The sequence below is a fragment of the Lissotriton vulgaris genome, unplaced genomic scaffold (assembly GCF_964263255.1).
Source record: "Lissotriton vulgaris unplaced genomic scaffold, aLisVul1.2 SCAFFOLD_2917, whole genome shotgun sequence".
Taxonomy (NCBI): domain Eukaryota; kingdom Metazoa; phylum Chordata; class Amphibia; order Caudata; family Salamandridae; genus Lissotriton; species Lissotriton vulgaris.
Genome location: NW_028251486.1, coordinates 239,259 through 261,737, shown reverse-complemented (window position 1 = coordinate 261,737; position 22,479 = coordinate 239,259). Strand labels below are relative to the sequence as shown.

Genomic DNA, 22,479 nt, shown 5'->3' with positions numbered 1-22,479 from the left:
ATCCTTCCTTGCAGCAGGTAGCCACCGATGCTGCTTCCTTTGCACCTGAAAGTGCCTTCATAACTTTGCTGGGGCCCCTGCTGCGTGGGACGCAACCAGACACGCCCCTGGGCAAAGAGCAGGCCCATCAGCGCCCGACCGCAGCCGGACGAGGCTGGGCTGTCCCACCCCCTTTGTTTTTTGTGAGAAGTGGGATTAATGGACAGAGCTGTATTTGAGTTCATCTAAGGTGAGATTTTCTTCTCTTTGGACTTGTAAAATCGAACAGGGGCCACCAGGGCCGGACTGGCTACCGGGCGTTTTGGAATGCTGCTGAGCTGGGGGCTGATTTCGTTGATGGGGACCTCCGTGTACTGAACGAAATTCGTTTCGCTTTAATTATTTCGAAGAACAGGCAGGTCTCCATGAACAAAATCAGCCCCCACTGCAGTGAAATCAGACCCCAGCTTGGCAGAATTCCTAAACGCCCGGTAGTCAGTCCGGCCCTGAGAGCCACCCTTACACACCCCTTTGTTACTATAGACAGCATTCTTGTGAGGGCGGTTGGGATTATAGCGAAGTAAATAGTAACAATAGAACTTAGGCTATCCTTGGACCATGGTATACTATCAGCTTGGCAAACCCCTACCAAGATTAATGCTTTTGAGCCCGCAAATGGAAAAGCAGGTTTGACGATCGAGAACGTTAACACTGACAGTGCCAGTATGGGTGCCCATGTGAGTCCCGATGATGTAGGATCTGAGCCAGCTGATGATACCATCACACAGCCCAGTACAAGCCTAGCCGTGAAGCGCAATAGATTACCTAGGAAGTCAATGACTGCTATGCTGAAACAACTGTCTTCTCATCAAAATAACAAAGGCCAGCTGCTTTCATGGGCTCAGTCATCGTTGCAATCAACAACTCGGTCGTCTGTCAGTCAGACTAGTGATGCTATGTTAGATCTTTTTCCTCACTGGATGTTGTATGTGACAAATTAAGTGCCATTATTGATGAAAGAATTAGGCCGAATCAAGGGGGGTAGTCACTCATCAGGGGGTAATAACTACCTGTACATAATATACACTGTACTTCCGCAACAAATGTAGGTAAGAGCTCTGACACAAATACCTGGAGGCTTGACCCAGTGATAAGCAGTGGTGGCATGATCTCCAAGAAGATTGCAGCCCAAAATATTAGCACTCAACCAACCCCAGTGCAGCCTGACCTGGCCTGGCACTTCAGTGCATAATCCCACAGAATACCGGGGATACAGTCCCCTTACAATGTCATGGTATACTGAATCTTCTCCCTGCGGCCTGCCCTTATGTGTTCATGTTGGCCGGGGTGCTTTCTCTATTGACTGGTCAGCAGGAGTCTTGTACACAGCTTCAGAATTAGGTGGCTCATTGGATTCACAAACATATGTTTTAATGCATGGGATTTGAAAAAGGAGATCATAATGGTGAGAACGGTCGAATGGCTTGGTCAATCAAAAAAAAACATAACAGGGGACTGCATTGTTGTTAATTTCCAGAATCCTGCATGTGTCAAAAAAATCATAAGCTCATAAGCACAAAAGAATATGGCAGCTTCACAAACTCAGATTGCCACTTTGCTTTTATTTTTTATTTTACAAAGTTTTATATAGCGCGAACTTGACCCAAATTGGTTATCAGAGAGCTTTACATAGCAACAGTTGTATTACATGAGTATCAATCAATCAAATTACTTTATTTGTATTTCATCTTGAAAAACATAAAAGCACAGATAAAAATACATTTCCAGGGGAATAAATAAGGCAGTACAGTTACTTTACAACCTGATTGTCAAGTCATCTTCCATACATTGGAACTTTAGGTATGACGCTGTACAATGTCTTAATCTATACTGTTTTAGGATTGGTAATAAAAACGACCTCCTATGCAAAGTGTAAAACACACACAAGAGATAGTTACATGCAATGTTGATTGTGGCAAGCTACCGTCACAGGGGCATAGTGCTAGAGTACGTGACCAATCGTTCATCATAAGGAATGTAGTGACCCTGTGCACAATACCTAGGCGGAAGCGTGTCAATAACATCCGATCTAGGGGTTTTATCACATATGACAGATATGACTGAATCCCAGTACATGACAGCATAATGTGGTTTTCCATGACCAATTGTTTTTCTTTCTACAGAAATCATCGCTTTTCCTCCAGATAGGACAAATATTCCTTTTTTAAAACCTTTCTGGAGGTGCTACGTTCATGATCAATCGACTCCCGACTTTTACACAATGTCGTCTTCTGTTTGACCGTAAGGATTTCTTTAATATTAGCTGAGATATTCAAGAATGCTTCTATCACATCCACACCTTTATTTTCCTCCGCTAAACACCCATTAAAGTCCTCTTGTGTTTCATTTACAAGCTGCCCCAAAAAGGCAGTGGGGTCCACCTTCTGCCATTTTAATGTATACCCATTTCTACTTGATAAATTTATTTCCTGGTTATATGAAGAACCCACATCTCCCATTCTATTGTGGGTACCATTCTCAAATACAAGAGAGACACTATTGGGGTAATGATCACTCACCGCATAACAGAGTGTACAAAATGTTAAAATCCTTACAAATTTCGTATTTTTTTAGAGCAAAACAAAGTCAATCGTCGTATTGCAACCTCTCCCTATGCATGTGGGCTTAAAAGCTACTGGAGAAATACATAATTCATTAGCATAATCTAGATTGAATTCAGACATAATTTCATTTAACATATCTCCCAAAGCTGAATGTGTAAAATGAGGTACAGCTTCATCTGTTTCCTCCCCTAGACCACATATGCCGCTCTGGTAGTGCGGTAGTGCCTACACAGATAACAATTTAAATCCCCACCCCATGTAAAGCACGGTTCCCCTTTTGGCCTCTCTTGGAGTTTCCTCAAATCCCTTTGCAGTTGGTTGAAGACACTCAGAATCATGTCTTTCGATGCATTATTATAGAAGTTAATAATTATCAAACAGCCAACTCCCTTAAACTGTAACTCCACGATCTGATAGCAATCATTGTTTCTTACAAACATTACTTTCTCAATACTTAACAAACGTGAAATATAAGTACATAGACCTCCTTCTTTGGGTTTGCCAGCTTTACTAAGAAGTGCTGGGGTATGGTAGGTCTAAAATCCCTCCATATGCAGCTCACTAATTTGCCAAGTCTCTTGTAAACAGATTATCAGGTGATCATTCACAACCTTCAACCATGCTGGGTCATGTATTTTTGCGGCTGCCCCGCTATATTCCAAAACAATAATTTACATTGTTGTTTCCCTAATGATTGTGGCCTATCAAATGTATCTAGATATTCATTATTTATGTTAACTTTAGGGATACTATTATGAGGTTGTTCCTTTACATGACTCACAATTTCTAATTCTACTTTTCCTTGTCAGTTATTATGAAAGGGCTGAAGGTCAGTCATTAAACAACTCTCCGAGGAGTCATCCACACCATGTTTTACTGTAGGCATAACTATTACCCTATTGTCTACTCTCGTCACCAGAACCGTGCAGTCTGTTGGCATATAATCCTTACTGCCCCCTCTAGGGTCTTGGGTCAGTAGTCAATCCACGTTCCCCAGCGACAATAGAGGTTCGAATCTATTTTGTACAGCCACGTTAAAAGGATTCCACCTGGCTCTAAAATTCGGCCCAGGGTAGATAAACTGTCTTTCCAAATTTGGAGGATTATAGAAAAAACCAAGAGAAAGTACACACATTTCTTTCTCAATAATATGCGTTTTACCCATCCTTGTCAATAATACATGAATAAGTCTGGGATCTCTAAACGTTAAAACAATACAATCCCCAGCCGCCATTTTCCCTCTGTTTCCTACCCAGCTAACACGGCGAGCCATTTTAAAATTTGAAAAAAGAGCTTCATCCAAGCCAGTTTTTTTCCCTAACCATGAGAGTTATCTGTTTCGCAGAGTTTCCCAGGATTCATGAGCTGCTTCCGGTAGGGGAGGAACATTTGCTATTACAATAACATAAGGCGATGCAGCCGGTGGCAAGTCAAGGTGGCTGCCTTTATTACTATAAATCTTAGGTGTAGACATCTCTATTCTTTGGCTCTCTTTTAACCCCTTGGACTTTTGCAATTCCAGACTCTGACTCTGGGTGACTCGGTTTGCCATGATATTGTTGTTGATAATGTTATCAGACTTTATCGGGTCATCATTCTTTACAGGGCCATTCGCACAGGAAATTGCCGGGTTCAGTGGCTGCGATGAGCTACCATGTAAAGATACTGGCATTAAGCCTCAGTTGGTTATTACTTTTTAATTGAGTCTCAATCGCCTCCATTTTTTTTCGAAAAGTTTTCCCATTGAGCCTGTTAGAAAGAAATACAATGTATCTAGTATTTTTGTTATATTGACCAAATCTTTTCTATATTCCTCCGAAGGGTGTCCAAGTTTTTTCAAGCCCGACTCCCACCTGTTTCTCATTCTGAGTTATCTTAACAGTCTTACTAGTGGCTTTCCTTTTTCTCCCTCGTGTTTTTTTTATTTTTAGCCATATTTATATTCATATCTTCGATCACATCTTTGCTACCCCGATTTATTAAAGGGGTTTTCGATCTTTTGGATGGTGGCTCAATCTCTTTTTCGGAGTCTGTCACCTCAATATGATCCGAGACATTCAAGACGCACCCATTTATTGCGCCTGTCTTAATTACCCCTACATTGGTAACCTCACCTTGACTATGTAGAGTTTCTGCCCCTAAGCTTGATTCTGCCAGTAGGGATAATCTACCCTGTGATAGGGTCTCCTCTACAGATATTATTTGTTCCTCGATAGCTCCCATGGCCTCTTTTAAATATGTCATTAATGTTTGTTGTCCTCTGCCTCCTGTTTCTGTATTAATACAGGAGGTGGAAACATTCTTTCTTTTTCCATGGTGTGGAATTTATACTATATCCTACCCAAAAAAGAAATGATGCCAATAATACAGCAGCACACTACGAAGGAAATTTGCAAATTACGCTGGGATGGAAAATAAAACGAGAAAACAATGAGCCAGCAGCAAAATACTGGAATGTTCAAAGGGTACTTGTATTATAACAGCACACTACCAAAGGGATGTGCAAATTATGCGGGATAGGAGCTGGGGGATAATAGGCCAATGTGCCAGCAGCTGAATACCAGAATGTGCAAAGAGTGCTTGTATTACAGCAGCACACTACAAAAGGAATGTGCAAATTATGCTGGGATGAGAGCAGGAGGATAAAGTGCCAATGTGCCAGCAGCTGCATACCAGAATGTGCAAAGAGTGCTTGTATTCCAACAGCACACTACAAAAGGAATGTGCAAATTCCACTGTGATAAGGGCTGGGGAGATAAAGTGCCAATGTGCCAGCAGCACAATACCGATATATTCAAAGAGTACTTGTATTATAACAGCACACTACAAGAGGAATGTGCAAATTATGCTGGGATAGGAGCTGGGGGGATAAAGTGCCAATGTGCCAGCAGCTGAATATCAGAATGTGCAAAGAGTGCTTGTATTACAGCAGCACACTACAAAAGGAATGTTCAAATTATGCTGGGATGAGAGCAGGAGGATAAAGTGCCAATGTGCCAGCAGCTGCATACCAGAATGTGCAAAGAGTGCTTGTATTCCAACAGCACACTACAAAAGGAATGTGCAAATTCCACTGTGATAAGGGCTGGGGAGATAAAGTGCCAATGTGCCAGCAGCACAATACCGATATATTCAAAGAGTACTTGTATTATAACAGCACACTACAAGAGGAATGTGCAAATTATGCTAAGATGGGAGCGGGAGGATAAAGTGCCAATGTGCCAGCAGCTGAATACCAGAGTGTGCAAAGAGTGCTTGTATTACAGCAGCACACTACAAAAGGAATGTGCAAATACCGCTAAACTAGGAGCTGGGGAGATAAGGTGCTATAGTGGAGAAGTGTGGCTCACTGGTTAGAGTGGAGAAGTGTGGCTCACTGGTTAGAGCAGGCAGACCCCGAAGCAGAGGTCAGACCCGGGACCAGGGTTCGATTCCCGACGCGGCAGGGTGTTGAGCTGAAATGTCCACAGACTCGATAATTCTCGCTTCGGTGCCTGACCTAATCATGGGTTCACACTATGCAACTCTGGGCATTAAGCTTGCTTAATCTCCACAACGGTCCCCCTGCGGCGGGATGCCTGGCTTTCATCTTGGGGATGCCCTGTAGGGGCTATCTCACAGGGAAAAAACCAGGACGGGTTCCCAAGGCAAGCGCGGAGATACCCCTTCGGGGGTCGATTCTGGCGCTATATAAGAAATGCAATAATAATAATAATAGTGCTAACAACGGTATAACAGAATGTGCATAAAAGCTTATACTAAATTTAATGGGCCAGATACCATAAAAGCCTCAATTGGATACCACATAAAAAAAAAGTAAAACTGGTCTCAGATGCTGACTAAAAAACAATTATAAAAAACACAATTACATTCCGCTCGGGCTAAGGTGCATATTAGGGGTAAAAAGCCAGGAGGCTCCCTCTTCCGCCTGTCTCTATCAACAGAGAGGTAACAGCTGGGATTACTTAAAAAGCCAGGGACAGTTACAAGATGTCAGAATCTTAAACAGCGTGTGAGAATATGGAGATGATATTCAACAAGTTCAGGGAGGGCGAACTATAAAAGTCTAAGTCACTCACAGTCCTCGAGAGTTCAAACACGGTACCTCTCCTCTGATACCAATGTCCTAGCGAGATCCTGGTCATTAGAGAGGGGGCCCTGCCCTGCCTCCTCCTGGCGACGATGGGCAAGGATGGGCCCGCCCTTGGCCCGGGCGAGCCTGCACGCGTCCTGCGCCGTGGGAGCCCTCTGCCCGATTTAGCTCCTGGTGGTCGCGCTGGATTCCGCCGCACCTCTTGCGGGACCGCACTGCCTGCTGGGAGGTGTTGTCTTCTTGGCAGTCGCGGCCCGCGATCCGGAGGTCTGCGGCACCACAGTAACTATGCCCAGTAGGATCCTGAGGGAAATGATGCAGGCAGCAAGGTAAATTTGGCCACAATGAGTATTCATTCATTTTTATTTTGGTAGGCACAGAGAGATTAATTGATTTGCCCAGAATCACAGGATGTTCAGTGTCGTTGCCGAGACTCGAACCCAGTTCCCCAGATTCGAAGTCGACCGCCCTAGCCATTAGGCCAACTCCTCTCCCTTATTAGGGTACTTTTAAAAGCCCCCCCACTCAGATAATCGGAGGTGACAGAATTTTTGTATTAACATACTCCGCACTAATATGTTCTCAGCACGCAGTAGTCTGGAAAATATAGATTGACGTTTCTCATGACCTATTAGAGCTGCATTGCCCCCCGTGTTGGTGATTTGTGATATCCAGGTACTTTTATGCCAGGGGAGTTATTGGAAGGAAAACAGCCCAGGTGCCAGTTATCCCCACATTTGGGGGACTCCAGGCAGGTCAACAGCTCAGGCCTCAGCACCCCTTCGTTGTGGTATTCCCAATGGTATGCCCAATGTTGATCCTTGTGTTTGCTTAGTTCACACTAAGTTGGCAGGGTGTGCCCAGACGTGGGTCCCTTGCTCACTTTGCCACTGGATTCAAGCTAGCCTGGCTGATGAACGCTGTTAGCCCAAAACCGGGCCCAGTATTGTTTGCGGTCCAGGGAAGACATGCCTTGGCAGTTCGGGCTGGACTGTTCCCATGAGGCACAGGGTCAAGACTGATTTGCATACAGCTGTGTCTGAACTGGGGTGGCAATGTGAGCTAAGAACAATGATGGATTCAACCCAGATCTGTGACTGGGGGTGAGTGTCTGAAAATTTTCAGCGCTCCGTCCATCATCTCCTTGTGTTTGCAATATTGATTCTTTAGTATATATCACTGCATCTGACCCAGGAATTTCTGCCATGAACAGACAGAGGCCCTTCCTTAAAATATTAAGTTGGAATGTGGCCGACCTACAGGTAAAGCTTAACATACCTGAGTGGGTAAACTTTGTTAGTGTTATGATATTATCCTGTTTCAAGAAACTTGGGATATACCTCCCTCACTAGTGGATGGCTTTTAATGTTTTAGTGTCCAAGGCATTCTATCACAATATGGGTGCATTTCAGGGGGACTGGCTATATGGATAAGTGTTGTCCTAGGGGGACATGGTAGACGATTGAGGATAGTAATTTTCAAGCAATAGTTTTAATGATTGGGGTGAGCTTGATAATTGTGAATTTTTATAATAACAATTTTGTCGGGATCCTAAATATGAAGTTTTCCCCACTATTTAATTTTATTTCTAAAATATTAGATGATTTGGCACAATCATGGCATACTGCTTATCTTTTCTTGGAGGGGGACTTCAATGGTCACCTCCCTCAGTTGAACGTAACATGTGGCATGATGACTCCTATTGTAGTTAATAACAACTCATGGAGCTAGCTGTATTTCTTACCACGCTTGACTTAGTCAATGTCTTATAGGTTCTTGGGCTGCGTGAGTGCACAATTCCTACTTATCATGGCAGAGGTAGCTCCTCCATAATCAATTACATCTTTATTACCCACAGCTTGGAGGACTTACCTTCTCATAGTTAATTGGTCCCTTCCACCTTTAGCGATCACAACACTTTCAAAATGTCATTATCTATTTGCTCGAAGTATAGGTTTAGGGTGGGCATTGCAGCTCTTCACAAACTAAAATCTGCAACCGTATGAAGACTACGGGACCCTGTTCAATTTCTTTTAGACTCTAAAAAGAGATAATTAGAGGGTGGTGGAGCAGTGCCTAACTATAGAGGCTAATGATGGCTTAGTGGTGTACGTCTATATCAGATTATGTGATAGAGTTAGAATAGCTCTATTAAAACTTATACGACCCATGCAGTACTCCCCTAGATGGTTTAGCACTGAGTGTTCAGCAGCAAATGGGGCATTGAGGGAAGCTTTGGCCTCTAAACCTAGGGATCTGGCCCTAGTGCTGAAACTGAGGAAGCAATAAAAAGAAATCAACTACAAAAGATGGCAGGAAGTAATTGTGAGTCAATGGAAGACATTAGTACAGGCATCAGTGCCAAATAATAGCAGATCCTTCTGGCTCATAATATCTGAGCTGAAGCGTAAAAACAGGCCACTTAGTACCATCTTATGTCACATCTCTAGCAAGCTATGGGAGGAGCAGTAGGTCCCATATAGGTTATACGCTGCGTAATTGTGCCTCATGTGTCTAGTACTTGCTTGTAATCACCCCTTCACCACCCAATAATAAATGACGTAAATTGAACATGGGTAGGTGCACTGGGGAACAGATGTACAAGCACCTTGCAACACTTTTGCGCCGTCGTTGCATCACGTTTTGTGATGCAGCGACGGTATAAACAATGCGCCACATTACGGCCCATTTACAACCTGACACATCTAGGGAGATGTGTCACGTTGAAATCCCCTGCGTCAAATTATACCTCTGTCAGGTATAACGTATGCAGGCTAGGCGTTCCCATGCAAAAAAACAGGTAGAACTGAGATAGTGAAATTTACAAGATTTAACTGCATCTCTAACAATACTCCTGAAGGAGTCCGGTCCAGGTTTTCATTCGTGCTTCCACCGAAAACGCTAAGCGCCGCATTCCGAGAGAGGTGGTAGTGGACGATGAGGCGGCTCGCTTCTTGCTTTTCATGCTGTCTTTATCCTGCCGAGCCCCTCTGGTGCTCCCTGCGGCTCCCCGCGGCCGTGAGCCACCCACTGAACAAGAAAAAGAAGGAGATGGCAGCGAGAACCGGCAGTGAGGAAGAGCCACCGGCGAGCCACGAGCTGGCAGTCAGAAGAGCTGTGTGCCCCTCCGGTCAGCTGTCAGTTGTGACAGTAGGTTCTGTTAGTAAGGAGGCCGTGGTCCCTGGGGGGGCTGTCAGCAGGGGACTGCGCAAGAGGAACAAGAGGAGCAAAAGGAGCTGTAAGACTGCGACAGGTCCCCGCTCCAGGTGCCAGCTGTGGAAAGTGCGGTAAAAGCAGAAGAATAGAGAGCCGCTCTGGAGTATTGGAGGTGTAGGAGTTGTAAGGAGAGCTGGAGACGCAGAGTCAAATTGTTGGGCAACCAGTGGTGATGAAGTGGTGAAGAGGAAACGACAGCAGAAGGAAAGGTGAGTCACAGCTACTGTTTGCAGTCTTTCCTATCACCTTCTCCTTCACTTCAAAGGTCTTTGCGGAGCGGGGGACCGTGGCAAGGGTACCTGCGGAAGCGGCCCAGTCAGGTCTGCAAGCACCTGTTCACCACTTGCCTCCCACCGCACGCTTGATATCCAGCCCAATACCAGCCTGACATCGGCCGGATATCCAGCTTAACTCAACATTACTGTATTAGCGGCACAGAACATAGTTGGAATACCTTAAAACTTTTAAACCTGAGTAGTCAACGGAATGACATCAGGCCGGCTGCGTGGGTCATTGTCACGACCTCAAACAAAGCGGCGGAGAAAGAATGAGGAGAATGGAGAGATTGCGGGTGAATTTTTGCATAGCAATCTGAGTAATCCAATAGGAGATAAAGATCAAGAATTAGTCAATTCAACAGCATCTCTTTAACTTCTCCTGCATCTCCTGCAAACGCCCAATATCCAGGAGTTCGTAGCAGGACCAGTCAACCAACTATCACAGGATTCTTCAAGCAGAAATATGAAATTGTAAATGAAGATAATGGAACAGTATCAATAGATTGTGGTGCAAATGGAGATCAAATATCTATGAACAAAACAGAGATACCTAATGGTTTAGGACCCAACCAGGGGTGTACGCTTGGTAATGCCCTACTTTGCTTAGGGAACAAGGAAGCCAGCAGTAATCATTCATTACCACATAATAGCACTGGCATCTTTCCTACAGCCGCCAGTGTGGCCTCCTCATCAGCAAAACCACAAATCAATGGCCCGCTTTTGGTTAAAGCTCAGGTTCACGCCCCCAGTGCAAAACTACACCACCCTCATTCATCCAGTGGGTACGAAGGTGCAGCAAATTTAGAACTTTTAGCATCTCCCATTGTAGAGGTAAAGATAGCGATCACTCCTAATAAAGGTACAATTACCCAAACACAACAGTTTTTTTGTCAAAATGCGAACAACTCCGTGATCAATATATCGTCTGGCCTGGACCAACATTTAATTGCCAAGGTTTTTATGTCTCCCTTCATTCGGATACCCTCCCTTACTCTGCCTGATTCAGATATTGTCTGAGGTTGTCAAACATGATACCAGAGGCCTCCTCAAGCCCAAATGACTGTAAGAACTCAATTAAAATTGACCCATCCAGCTATATTTTGGAAACTAATATCCTTAATAATGACCACAAGTCAACCCTGGTCCCAAGTAAACTTTCCGCAGAGAATGTGCCTTCGCTAAATGGACAAAGTAAGTTTGAGCAAGCTGATTCTCTGATCAATCCTCTTAGCTCAGCAGATCTATCATTGCTAGCCAAATATGATGAAAATGTTCGGATGGAACCTGTGCTTTTAAGGATAAATTAAAAGATCCCTAAAACAGAATATGTGGTAGTTTGCTTAATGTAATGGACAATATCACCAATGCCCTTAATTTCCACTCAGTCAGAAATCCACAAACACTGGCTCGCTTGCCGATCTTACCACAAAAGAAACTATCCAATCTTTAAATCCCTGGAATCCCGCCAGTGCAAAACCACGGCTGGTCCAACTGGTTCAGCCGAAACACGCCCTCCCTTCGAAGTGGCCCATGATGCTAAAAGGACATAACTAACTGTAACATCCAATTCTCAAGAAAGTGGACAAGATCAGGCCCAAAGAGGAATTAATTAGCAGTGTGAAGCGCAAAATGTGGTCAGAGGGAAGCGTGTTAACAATGTTGCCTTTTCGGAAAATATTTCAACTAATATCAAGCTTACAGTATCTTCTGAACATGTGGATGACACCGTGCCAGGTGATGGGGACACTCAAGGCATGCAGCTGTCACCTGAGATCGTTGGTAACATAAAAAAAGTAAAGTCAGTGGATAACAAATATACAGATGCAACTATGAAATTAGTATTCTCTCCATGGTATATTTCAAGGGGCCCGATGACATTTTGATTCGTGGTAATATTCTGAAACTGATGAACGCCATCCCAGAGCTTAAAGACTTAACATCGGAAGACCTAGACTCGGTTGAATTTAAACAAGATCTCAATTATTCCACTAAAGAGATGACTTTTACAACTTGAGACTGTTAACAACATTTCAGCAACCAGCTCACAATTTGAGAAATGGGGCATCAAAACATGGAAAATCAGTGAAAATCAATATCCAACTTTGCTGATCCCAAAGTTATCAATTAATAGCCCGGTTTCCATAGATTCCGCTACAAGTATGAGATCAAGAGGTCAGGGCCACTATCTAATTTAGATTTGTCATCTGGGATCAAAGTTACAAGTTGCAACCCGGGCACTCGAGTGTGTGAGGAGCTAAAGAAAAATATAGCCCTCAGTGATGACTGGAGCTGGCTTCCTAAAACACTCACAAAAGGGAGAGCTGAAACTCACGAATGATGCTTAAAGGGTTCGATTAAGGTGACAAAACCTTTTAATATTTGCTCATGGAACACCAACGATTTGAAAACCCTTATAGAGGATCATCTTACCGTAACCTTTTTAAGGGACTTTGATGTTTTAATGCCCGTAGAAACGTGGATTGTGGAAAAGGAACCCCTAATTAGTTATTAGGAGTATTTGAACTGTGCATCCCGTTAGCCAGGCTTCGGTCACACAAGTGGCGGCTTATCTATCTATGTATCTTTGAGCTTGGATGTCAAACATTATGAAATTGATTTCCAATTGGCGTGGCGTTTGTGCATCAAATTAGACCTTAAACAACCTATATTATTCATAAACGTCTATCTAAGTCCAAAAAATCTGTCAAGACATCTCAATTTACTGCACTATGGGAAGTAGTTAAAGTGTTGTACCATGACCACCCAGCCACAATGCTATTTATCTCAGGAGATTTTAATATGCGCCTTCTCACAAAAAACTGCACCAACAAACCAAGCAGAGCGCTGACACAGATGTGCCGTTCTCAGCTCAATAAATATAATCTCTTGTTACTACAGGAAGGCGTCCAAAATCACAACAAGAGTGTACCTACATTAAAAAAATCAGGCCTATTCTGCATCATCGATTATTCCATCATCTCAATGAAGCTGACATCCTCCCTCCACGACTATAAAGTGATCCGTAGGATAGAAAGTGATCACAATCCACAAACAATCTCCCTGGCATTATCAGTTGTCCACCTGCCCGAAACAAGAACCATGATGATCAGGCCAACAACCTTTAGCTTTAAAAGGCTAGTGTGGAACCCGAGAAAACAAAAGGAAATATGGGAGTTCCTAGAACTTGCAATTGCTAAGGTGCTAACTGAGAAAAAAGAAGGGAAGTCCATGGTTGATATTTGGCCTTGTTTGTGTGCTTCCCTTTTGGATTGTTTCCCTACTCCTACCACATCAAAAGGGTCCATTATGAGGATTAAAAAATCAGAATGTATACGAATTGGCTGCTCCGCCAAAAAAGAGAACTTAATAGAGCTATAAGGGCAACTTTTAGAAAACCGATTGGAGTACTAAAAACCTCGGAGCTTCATAAATTAAAAAGGCTCAGAAGACAATATAAAAATGAAATATGGAAAGCCAAACAAACATACTATGAAGGAATATGGACCAAGCTGCATTTCTCCTGCAAAACTCAAAATCCAAAATTATTCTGGGGCATAATAAACAATCCAAAGAATTGTAGTAAAAGAGGGAACAGCGCTAATATCCCTGAATTCTGCTGGGCATCTTTTATTTCTAATCTTTATGGTTCATCCCCGGACTTACTGCTTCATGATAATACTGTTCATCAAAAGTCAAGCCTGTCAAGCAGAGAAAAATGGGGGACCATCTAGGAATGTCAAGCATTATACTCAAGCTGAGCTACAAGTGAAACCGATATGGCCTTCACAACAAGTAAAAATGGCAATAAGCAGGATGAGATCGAATGCTGCACCAGGTCCCAATGGAATTCCAAATTAAAATTTTAGAGCAAAGCTTGATCTTTGTTCAGAGATTTTAACAACTTTGTTCAATGATGTCATTAAGTCTAAAATAGTCCCCGAGTCATGGCAAGGAAGCATAGTACAGCTGATTTACAAAAGTGGTCTACAAGACAACCCTGCAAATTATAGGCTAATTGCCCTAACAGATGTGGAGTCAAAAATCTTCTCAAACTGTTTGCTTAATGACTTGGAAGAATGGGCTGTAAAAGAAGATTTAATTCCAACCTTCCAAACCGGCTTTCGAAGGGTCGAGTTCCTTGGATGCTCATGATGAGCTGAGCTCGTCATGAGCCATGGCGCTCCGGTGCTCATGACGAGCTCAGCTCGTCATGGCCCGTGGAACGCTCAGATGCGGGGAGAATTCCCACGCTGTGCTGAGCGTTCCATGGGAGGCAATACACCAGTGATGAGCTGAGCTCGTCATGAGCACAGGAACGCCGTAGCTTATGACAAGCTCAGCTCGTCATGAGCATGGGGGCTCTGTGCGCTCCCCCTCCCCCCCAGCACAGCAGGGGATTAACCCCCGCAGCGAAGGGGTTAATGACTACGAACTTGACGTTACTGACTTTATTGGCCGAAAGAGCAAAGTATAGAAAGCAAAAGCTATGTATTTGTTTTGTCAACCTTAAGGCCGCTTTTGATTCTGTCCCCCGCAATCTACTTTGGGCTAAACTATCTGAATGGGGTATTCCAAACCAAGTGGTCGACATGATTAAATTGTTATACACTAATACATGGGTCCAGGTGAAAGTCAGAGACAGAAGTTGTACAACTTACCGATTTGAAACTAAGAGTGGTATTAAACAGGGTTGCGTCCTGGCTCCATGCCTTTTTTATATTTTCATGGCGGGCCTACCCTTGTATTTTAAAGTAGTCAATATATACTCACCTACCTTCTTAGGCCAATATATCAAATACTTGCAATATGCTGACGGCACCATTTTGTTAAGTCACACTGCCATAGGCCTAAGAAGATTAGTCGATTCATTTAATCACTATGTCTCTGCTAACGGTTTACAAATAAATACCAAGAAGACTAAATTAATGACGATAGGTGGTACAAAAACAGACAAGAAAGAATGGAAGAATAACAGGTTACATATTGAAACTGTGAAATATTACAAGTATCTAGGAATAACATTTGATGATAATCTGTCTTTTAAACAGCAATTCACTAACCTCAAAGCAAAAGCTACAGCCTTGTCCTTTGCTTTTAGAAAGTTGAGGGATAAGTTGTCTTGGCCAAACCATGAACATATACTTAAGGTTATGAAAGCAAAGCTGATTCCTTCTTTGGCTTATGGTTCAAAGATTTTTCATGGGAAAGACACAAAAATCCTTGATGACCTACATATAAAAGTTTTTAAATCTGTCTTTGGGGTTCCCAGATATATGGGACATATCAATGTCAGATTGGAATTTAGTCTGAAAAGACAATCTCTGTTAACGCAATCAGCCTTTTTAAAATCGTTATATTCTTTTTTTCGTTCAGACCCGGGCACCCTCGCAAACCAATGTTGGCAGGAGATAATGAGGTATGAGCATTCTAGGAGTTGGAGAGCTTATCTATTAGAGAGTTTAAACAATTTTAAGTTTCCACCTTTTGAAGACGAAGTCAGGAGCAAAGCGGTGTACAAACAGACAATAAATCGATCACCTACTCTTCTCTCGAGTCTTCTTGATAAGGATGAGCTTGCAAAAAAAAGGAGTCACTCCTGGTCAGTTATTAACTCATTTACCAAATTAGAACCTCAATCATATCTCAAACCAAACCAATTTATGTTGCTACGGTTTGGGAGATGTCTCACAAAGGATGGAATTCCTACATGGGAAAACTGGTCCTCAAACAGCTGTAGGTTATGTGGTTTTTATAAAGAATCTTTAATGCATGTTGTAACTTCATGCTCTCAGCTGTTAGAAGAGAGGAAAGTTCTGTTAAAATCCATCTTCAACGAATTAGGGGTGAGAACATGTCGACAAGGTATTATAACTTGTCTCACTGGGAATATGCCCGCCTGACCTCACAATTTGTAAAGTTCATTTTTATCGCAGAAAAGAAGTTACTCTCCAAGTGCGACTCCCCACACCAATCACTTGTCTAGACTGTTAATGATTGTTTTTGCAGGATAATGTTGTTAATCCTATTAATTTTAAACAAAAATCTGTAACCCCCCCAAAAAAGTTTTCCGAAAGTCTTGTGTATGACTCTGAATCTGAATTTCTAAAAAGTTTTTAATTGTTCATAGTAATTGGAAAAACAATTCGAGATTTTTAAAAGATTTTGTAACACATTTTTTTTACTGTTCGTAGCTACTGGTAAAATCCTAATACAAGATTAACTATCTGTTTTGTTTCACCAACGACCCCGCCACCGCCAGAGCCAACCTACACGAAGGGATGACAGAAGTAGCCAAGTGGATGATGAACAGCCGCCTGAAACTGAACTCGGACAAGACGGAAGTCCTCATCTTGGGACCTGCACCCTCCGCCTGGGACGACTCCTGGTGGCCCCCCGCCCTGGGCAGCGCACTCAAACCAACAGACCACGCACGCAGCCTGGGCTTCATCCTGGACTCCTCCCTCTCCATAACCAGACAAGTCAACGCCGTCTCCTCGTCGTGCTTCAACATCCTGCGCATGCTACGTAAGATCGTCCGATGGATCCCCACCGAGACCAGGAAGACGGTCACCCAGGCCCTCGTCACCAGCCGTCTGGACTATGGCAACTCCCTCTACGCCGGAACCACCGCCAAACTCCAGAAGAGACTCCAGCGGATTCAGAACGCCTCACCACGACTCATCCTGGACATCCTGCGTCGCAACCACATCTCCGGACACCTGAGAGATCTGCACTGGCTCCCGGTCAACAAGAGAATCACCTTCCGTCTCCTCACCCACGCACACAAAGCCCTACACAACCAAGGCCCAGGATACCTCAACAGCCGCCTCAACTTCTACGCTCCCACACGCCAGCTTCGATCGACCGGCCACGCCCTCGCCGCCGTCCCCCGCATCCGAAGAGCCACCACAGGAGGAAGGTCCTTCTCCTACCTGGCCGCCAATACTTGGAACTCCCTCCCGACCCACCTCTGCCTGACCCAGGACCACCTTGCCTTCAGGAAGCAGCTCAAGACCTGACTGTTCGAGCAGTAGCGGACCCCCCTACCCTAGCGCCTTGAGACCCTCCGGGTGAGTAGTGCGCTATATAAATGCTTTGATTGATTGATTGATTGATTGATTGGGTCCGTTCTGAAGAGGAGAAATTATTTATTTTAATTAACAGTTCAAAAATGTTTTCTAGCTGTTAGATTCTGCACAATTGTTCTTTAATTATTTCTGCTAAATAAAAGGCTCTGCACAATTGCACTTTAATTATTGTTACTAAAAGACTTGGCACAGGCACTTTTATCCATTGCTGCTAATTGTAACGTATTGCACCGGTACTCTTCATTTAGCTCATCTTAATTTTTGAAATATCAACGTATGCATTTCAAATATGGGCCTTTTTGGAGAAATGGTCTTTTGATAGGTGTGAAATTTGCAAGAATCTTAAAATGAACATCTATAATACTAGCATTATATGTGCTTTTGTTTTTTATAGCCGCCATATCATATAGATTGATTTGGTCTAATTAAGTGCACTCCTGTTATTACTGTTAAATGCGAGACACCGCACAAGGGCACTTTACCTATTGTATTTCAACTAGGGTATATTGAAATGAGAATTTAGAAAAAATGGGGGCAGTGTGGACGTCCCATTGTGTCCTTTATAGCTTATATTTGAAGGGACATCGCCTATGACTGGTGCGAAATATGATACTGTTTACTAATGTACCACAATATATTTCAATACAATGTAGTATAAGTGCTCTATCGGTAAAAACTAATGCTCATAATCCATTGTGTTTTATTCTTGAATGTAATGATTTTTATTAATCAACAAATAAAGTATTACCTCCTTATTTCACTGCGTCCCTTTTGGTGCAACAGATGCGTCCAAATTTCTGTCAATCCTTGGGCCATGGTGCGCCGTATTATAAATGCGGCGTATCCATGGTGGCGCAATGGTTTTGTATGAAGGCGCAGGGAAACTGACGCATCTGTACAGATGCGTTTGGTTCTTGTAAATTGCTCCAAAGTATTATGTTGTTAGGATTCCCCACTCCTCAAGAACATCCTACAACAATGGCCATTCGCCACTAGAGCATTCGTGGGGGACGAATTATCTTAAATTGAGAAAAAAGGCTCTTTTATGAGGATGTCTGGTTCCCATATTTTAGAGCCATACATAGGTACCTTTGCTTTGTTGTGGTTATGAAAGTCTTTTTTAAAGACCATAAAGCATTGCGCTCATACAGTACTTACAAATATATATATTATTCTTTATTCTTTTTATGTATATTACTTTCTCTGTATTATGTGTTTAGCACAAAGAACGTTTAGACATAGAATACGTTTCCCACTTGCTATATAACAGCCGACTGGAATGTTTGTTTTTCTATGCCCCTGTGCTACAAACATGCTAAAAAGGCTACTTTATACTACTCCTTAACTGGTAATTGTTTTATTAGGGGGTTATGATTTGTGTGAATCTATCATGTTACTGTTGTACTTCAGTACATTGTGGTAGGATTCTGACTTCTTGTAATTTTCTGTGTTACAGGTTTGGAAAGAAGTCCAGACCAGCAATGTATGATGCCACCCCAATAGCATACGAAGATTACAGCCCAGACGACAAACCTTTGGTCACGCTGATAAAAACAAAAGATTTGTAATCTATCAATGGGTTTTGGTTCTTTTTTCAAAAGAGGGGAGTACTAACCCAACTAAGTATTTTTAAGAAAAACATACGAAATTTAGACTGTAAGCTTCTTAAGAATTTTCAGTAGAACCGCTGGGGACAAATGTTCTGCAGCTTTTGAAATTGGATTTTCTGAACATTTCAACTCAAATGAAGGCAGATACAAAATGAAAGCTTGTTACAGTGAGTGTTACTTTTATAGTCGACACTGACACAGGAAGCAGCCACATTGTGGTAGTCGCAACAATGAAGGGAGTGTTTCTGTGTGGCATTTCAGTGCTAGCTTCCCAAGTAGGGTTAGTAAAAGATGTGTGGTATAATACACAGTATATCAATTACAAAATGAAACAGTTCAAATGTGTGTGTTGTGAAACGAATCTTAAGTAGGAAGATTTAACTATCTTAACATGGATGAATTAGCTCTTGACCTATCCCATGCATGGGCACATAATCAGTTTCTGCATTCTTTGTTTCCTAGTAATTGCTTAACCACTCTTTGTTTAGTGTTTGTCATTTTTGTAATAGTATTCATGCTAGGCTTTTTAAAAAGTATAGCACGAAAGTGCCCAACAGGGCAATTTAGGACTGGATTGAATCTACATTTTTCTTTGATATGTCAGAAATTTTATATTGTGCGTAAACTAGTCACAGTTGTTTGCTTTTCAATAGTTGCTAATGTATCAACTCGTTAAAGATTGCGCATTTCTCATAGTGCACCTGATTTAAATGTAGTTCTTTTTATTTCTTTAGATGTATTTGACTGCTAATATGCTCCTTCAAGTCTTCAAGTTCTCGCTGATTTCAAAGGATATTGATTGAATAAATGTTATCAAGTCAATTCTAAATGGTTATGAGTCTTTTTTTATCATTCAGCATTGGATTTTATTTTGTATAACATTTACATCCAAGCACAATGATGCACAGCAATAAGAATATGATGAAGAATGAAATCTAAAATTAACAACCGAGGGGCCAGATGTACGACCAGCAAAATTACGCCTCGGAAATTGTGACTCGTTTGCATTTCACAATTTGCGAGGTGCAATTTTCCATGAACAACAGTGGGCCATATGTATCAACACATTTCCCCATAGACACAGAATGGGCAAAACCCTTTGATACATCTGGCCCAGTGTGTTTAACACTGTTTGCGATTCCCAAATAGGGTCGCAAATTTGCGAGGCTCATTAATATTAATAAGCCTCTAGCAATTTGCGAGGCCATTGGGCATGACAGGCCCTCCCAAGTATGGTGGCCTGCTGGGCTCAGCAGACCACCATGTCTGGGACTGCTTTTAAATAAAGCAGTTTTTATTTTTTAATGCAGCCCTAAACGTTTTTGTTTAATTTTTTAAGGGTAAGTAGTGGTCCCTGGAACCACTACCTGCCCTTAAAAAAATATTTTTAGGGACAGTCACAATGTGGAAGGGGTCCCCTAGGGACCCCTTCCAACTTGCGACTGCATTATCACCCTCTTGAAGAGGGTGGTAATTTGAGAGTGTTTTGCAGCCGCAATTGCGGTCACAAAACATTCGTATTTTGGTTTGCGGATGCAATTAGGAAGGGAACTGCCCCTTTCTAATTGCAACTCGCAATTCCTAAATAGCGAGTCGCAAATACATTGTGACTCGCTATTTAGGAATTGTACATGGCCCTGGGCCATTTTGTCTGTACAAACAGGTCACAAACAGGTCGCAAACCCGTTTGCGCATGCAATTTAGGGTCGTACATCTGGCCCAGTATCTACTTGTTGCTGTGAGCCGAAAGTAACACGCTGATAGGCTTTCATAAGACAGGGACCTTCTAATGCAAAGGTGTCCAGATTAAGTCCAGGATAGATGTATTCATGCCAGATTTTCATGATATTCACATTTGTTGTGTATGTTTATTAAATTTTGATTTTAATGCAAACACAGTTGTGTCCAGTAAAGCATAATTGACCAAATAGCTTCCAGCATATAATCCGCTGACCAGTACAGCAGGAAACTCTAGGTACACAGAACCATGTCAAAGTAAAACAGTTCTGTGCAATGACTTCATCAGTCCTTGTATAGGGCTAAGGGCTTATCAGCCTGGTAGAGCTTGATTTCAATGGCACTGTGAGTATGGGACCCACAAGGGGAAAACCATTCCTGGGCTGCTTGGGTTCCAGGTCAGGGAGGGCCTGGCTTGAAAGTTCAGGTGGGACTGTTCCCATTAGAGTAGGGTCGAGACTGAATGCATATAGCTGGGACCAAACTGAGGTGCCATGATGTGCAAAATATTGATGGACTGGGATGAGGCCCGAGTAATTACCAGTGACTGAAATTAATTTGAAGCATCTTTTATGTAATTTAGTAAATTATAGCGATGATGTATGACGACGAGTTCTGCCCATCAAATCACCCAGGATGTTTTTTTTTTTCACAACAAATTTTAATGCCATTTTCAACAGTACATCCAGGCCCATGAGGCCCAATTACATACATGCTGCAAAAGTATAGCCAGTACCAGAGAAGAAAAAGAACTGTGACAAATTAACTTTGGCACCGATAATACACCCCCCGTCCATGGATAATCAAAATCAAATGTCCAGTGAAATCATATTCACTGACCCTGGAAGACTCCAAACCTACGTGTATGAGTGAGGTATAGGATGGAGGATCCCTAGGGTGGAACCAGGGGTAGATCTATACCTCTGTATATGGCCTAGTGGGACCAAATTGTTTGGGGTCTAGGGCAAGTTGCCACAATAAGACCTGTTCTAGGCAGGAAGCCACCTTTAACCAGAAGGGCAGAAATGCCTTACAGCTCCACAGTGTTGAAAAGTTGCCTCTTCATCTCCGCAATGGAGACAAGTGGGGGACCGGATCATGCCCATTCGCCAAAGTCGGGATCTCGTGTAGTATGCCCTGCGTATATACTTAAATTAGATGAGGCGATACCGGGTTGCAGTAACAGCTCCATGGGGCTTGCCAGAGCTTCGGTCCAATCGTCCACAGTGAGATCTGGGATATCTCCCTCTTAGGTCGCATGTAATGTTTCTAATGTGGTGCGATTATGAGTAATTAACGTTTGTTAAATCGGTTGAATCTTGTGTGAGCCTAGGACTCTGATCAGTAAACGTCCCTCCAGTGGGTGGAAGTCTGGTGGGTCATTCCGGGAACAAGTGTAGGGCATCAGTGCATGCCTGAGTTGGAGGTATCTGTAGAATTGGCTGCTGTGTAGCTGGAATTCTATTTGTAGTTGTTGGAAGGACTTGAGCACCGTCCTGTGCATTATGTCACCAAGTGTTGAGATCCCAATATTGTTCAAGCCCTAAACCCAGGTAGAGTGGCAACCTAGTGTAGGTAAGTGCCGTGCCAGAGTAGAGTTGTTGGCTTCTGTCACCCTCTCCAGCCCTTCTTCCTAACTGAACCCCGCCATAGTCATATGACCACGTTACACGCTGGTGACAGATGATCTAGGTTTGACTGGGAATATAGGCGGTCTAGCAAGGTTTGAGGGTTCATTGCTCATCTTTTGACAGTGAAAGCCAGGTCTGTCTACTCACTATACCATCACTCATTAATATTGAGTAGGTGAGAGGCAGAGTAGTAGGCATAAATGTCAGCCACAGCGATCCCTCC

General features: G+C 42.9%; 1 protein-coding gene across 1 annotated transcript in view; it reads left to right on the top strand.

The window, feature by feature from the left end:
- LOC147662874 (delta and Notch-like epidermal growth factor-related receptor) overlaps window positions 1-19,710 on the top strand; it is a 47,024-nt gene extending 27,314 nt beyond the window's left edge. Inside the window, exon 2 of the mRNA XM_086950830.1 lies at window positions 18,735-19,710. Coding sequence (XP_086806956.1) covers window positions 18,735-18,846 — 112 coding nt within the window. The 3' untranslated portion in view covers window positions 18,847-19,710. The remainder of the gene's footprint in view (window positions 1-18,734) is intronic.
- Window positions 19,711-22,479: the final 2,769 nt, after the last annotated feature.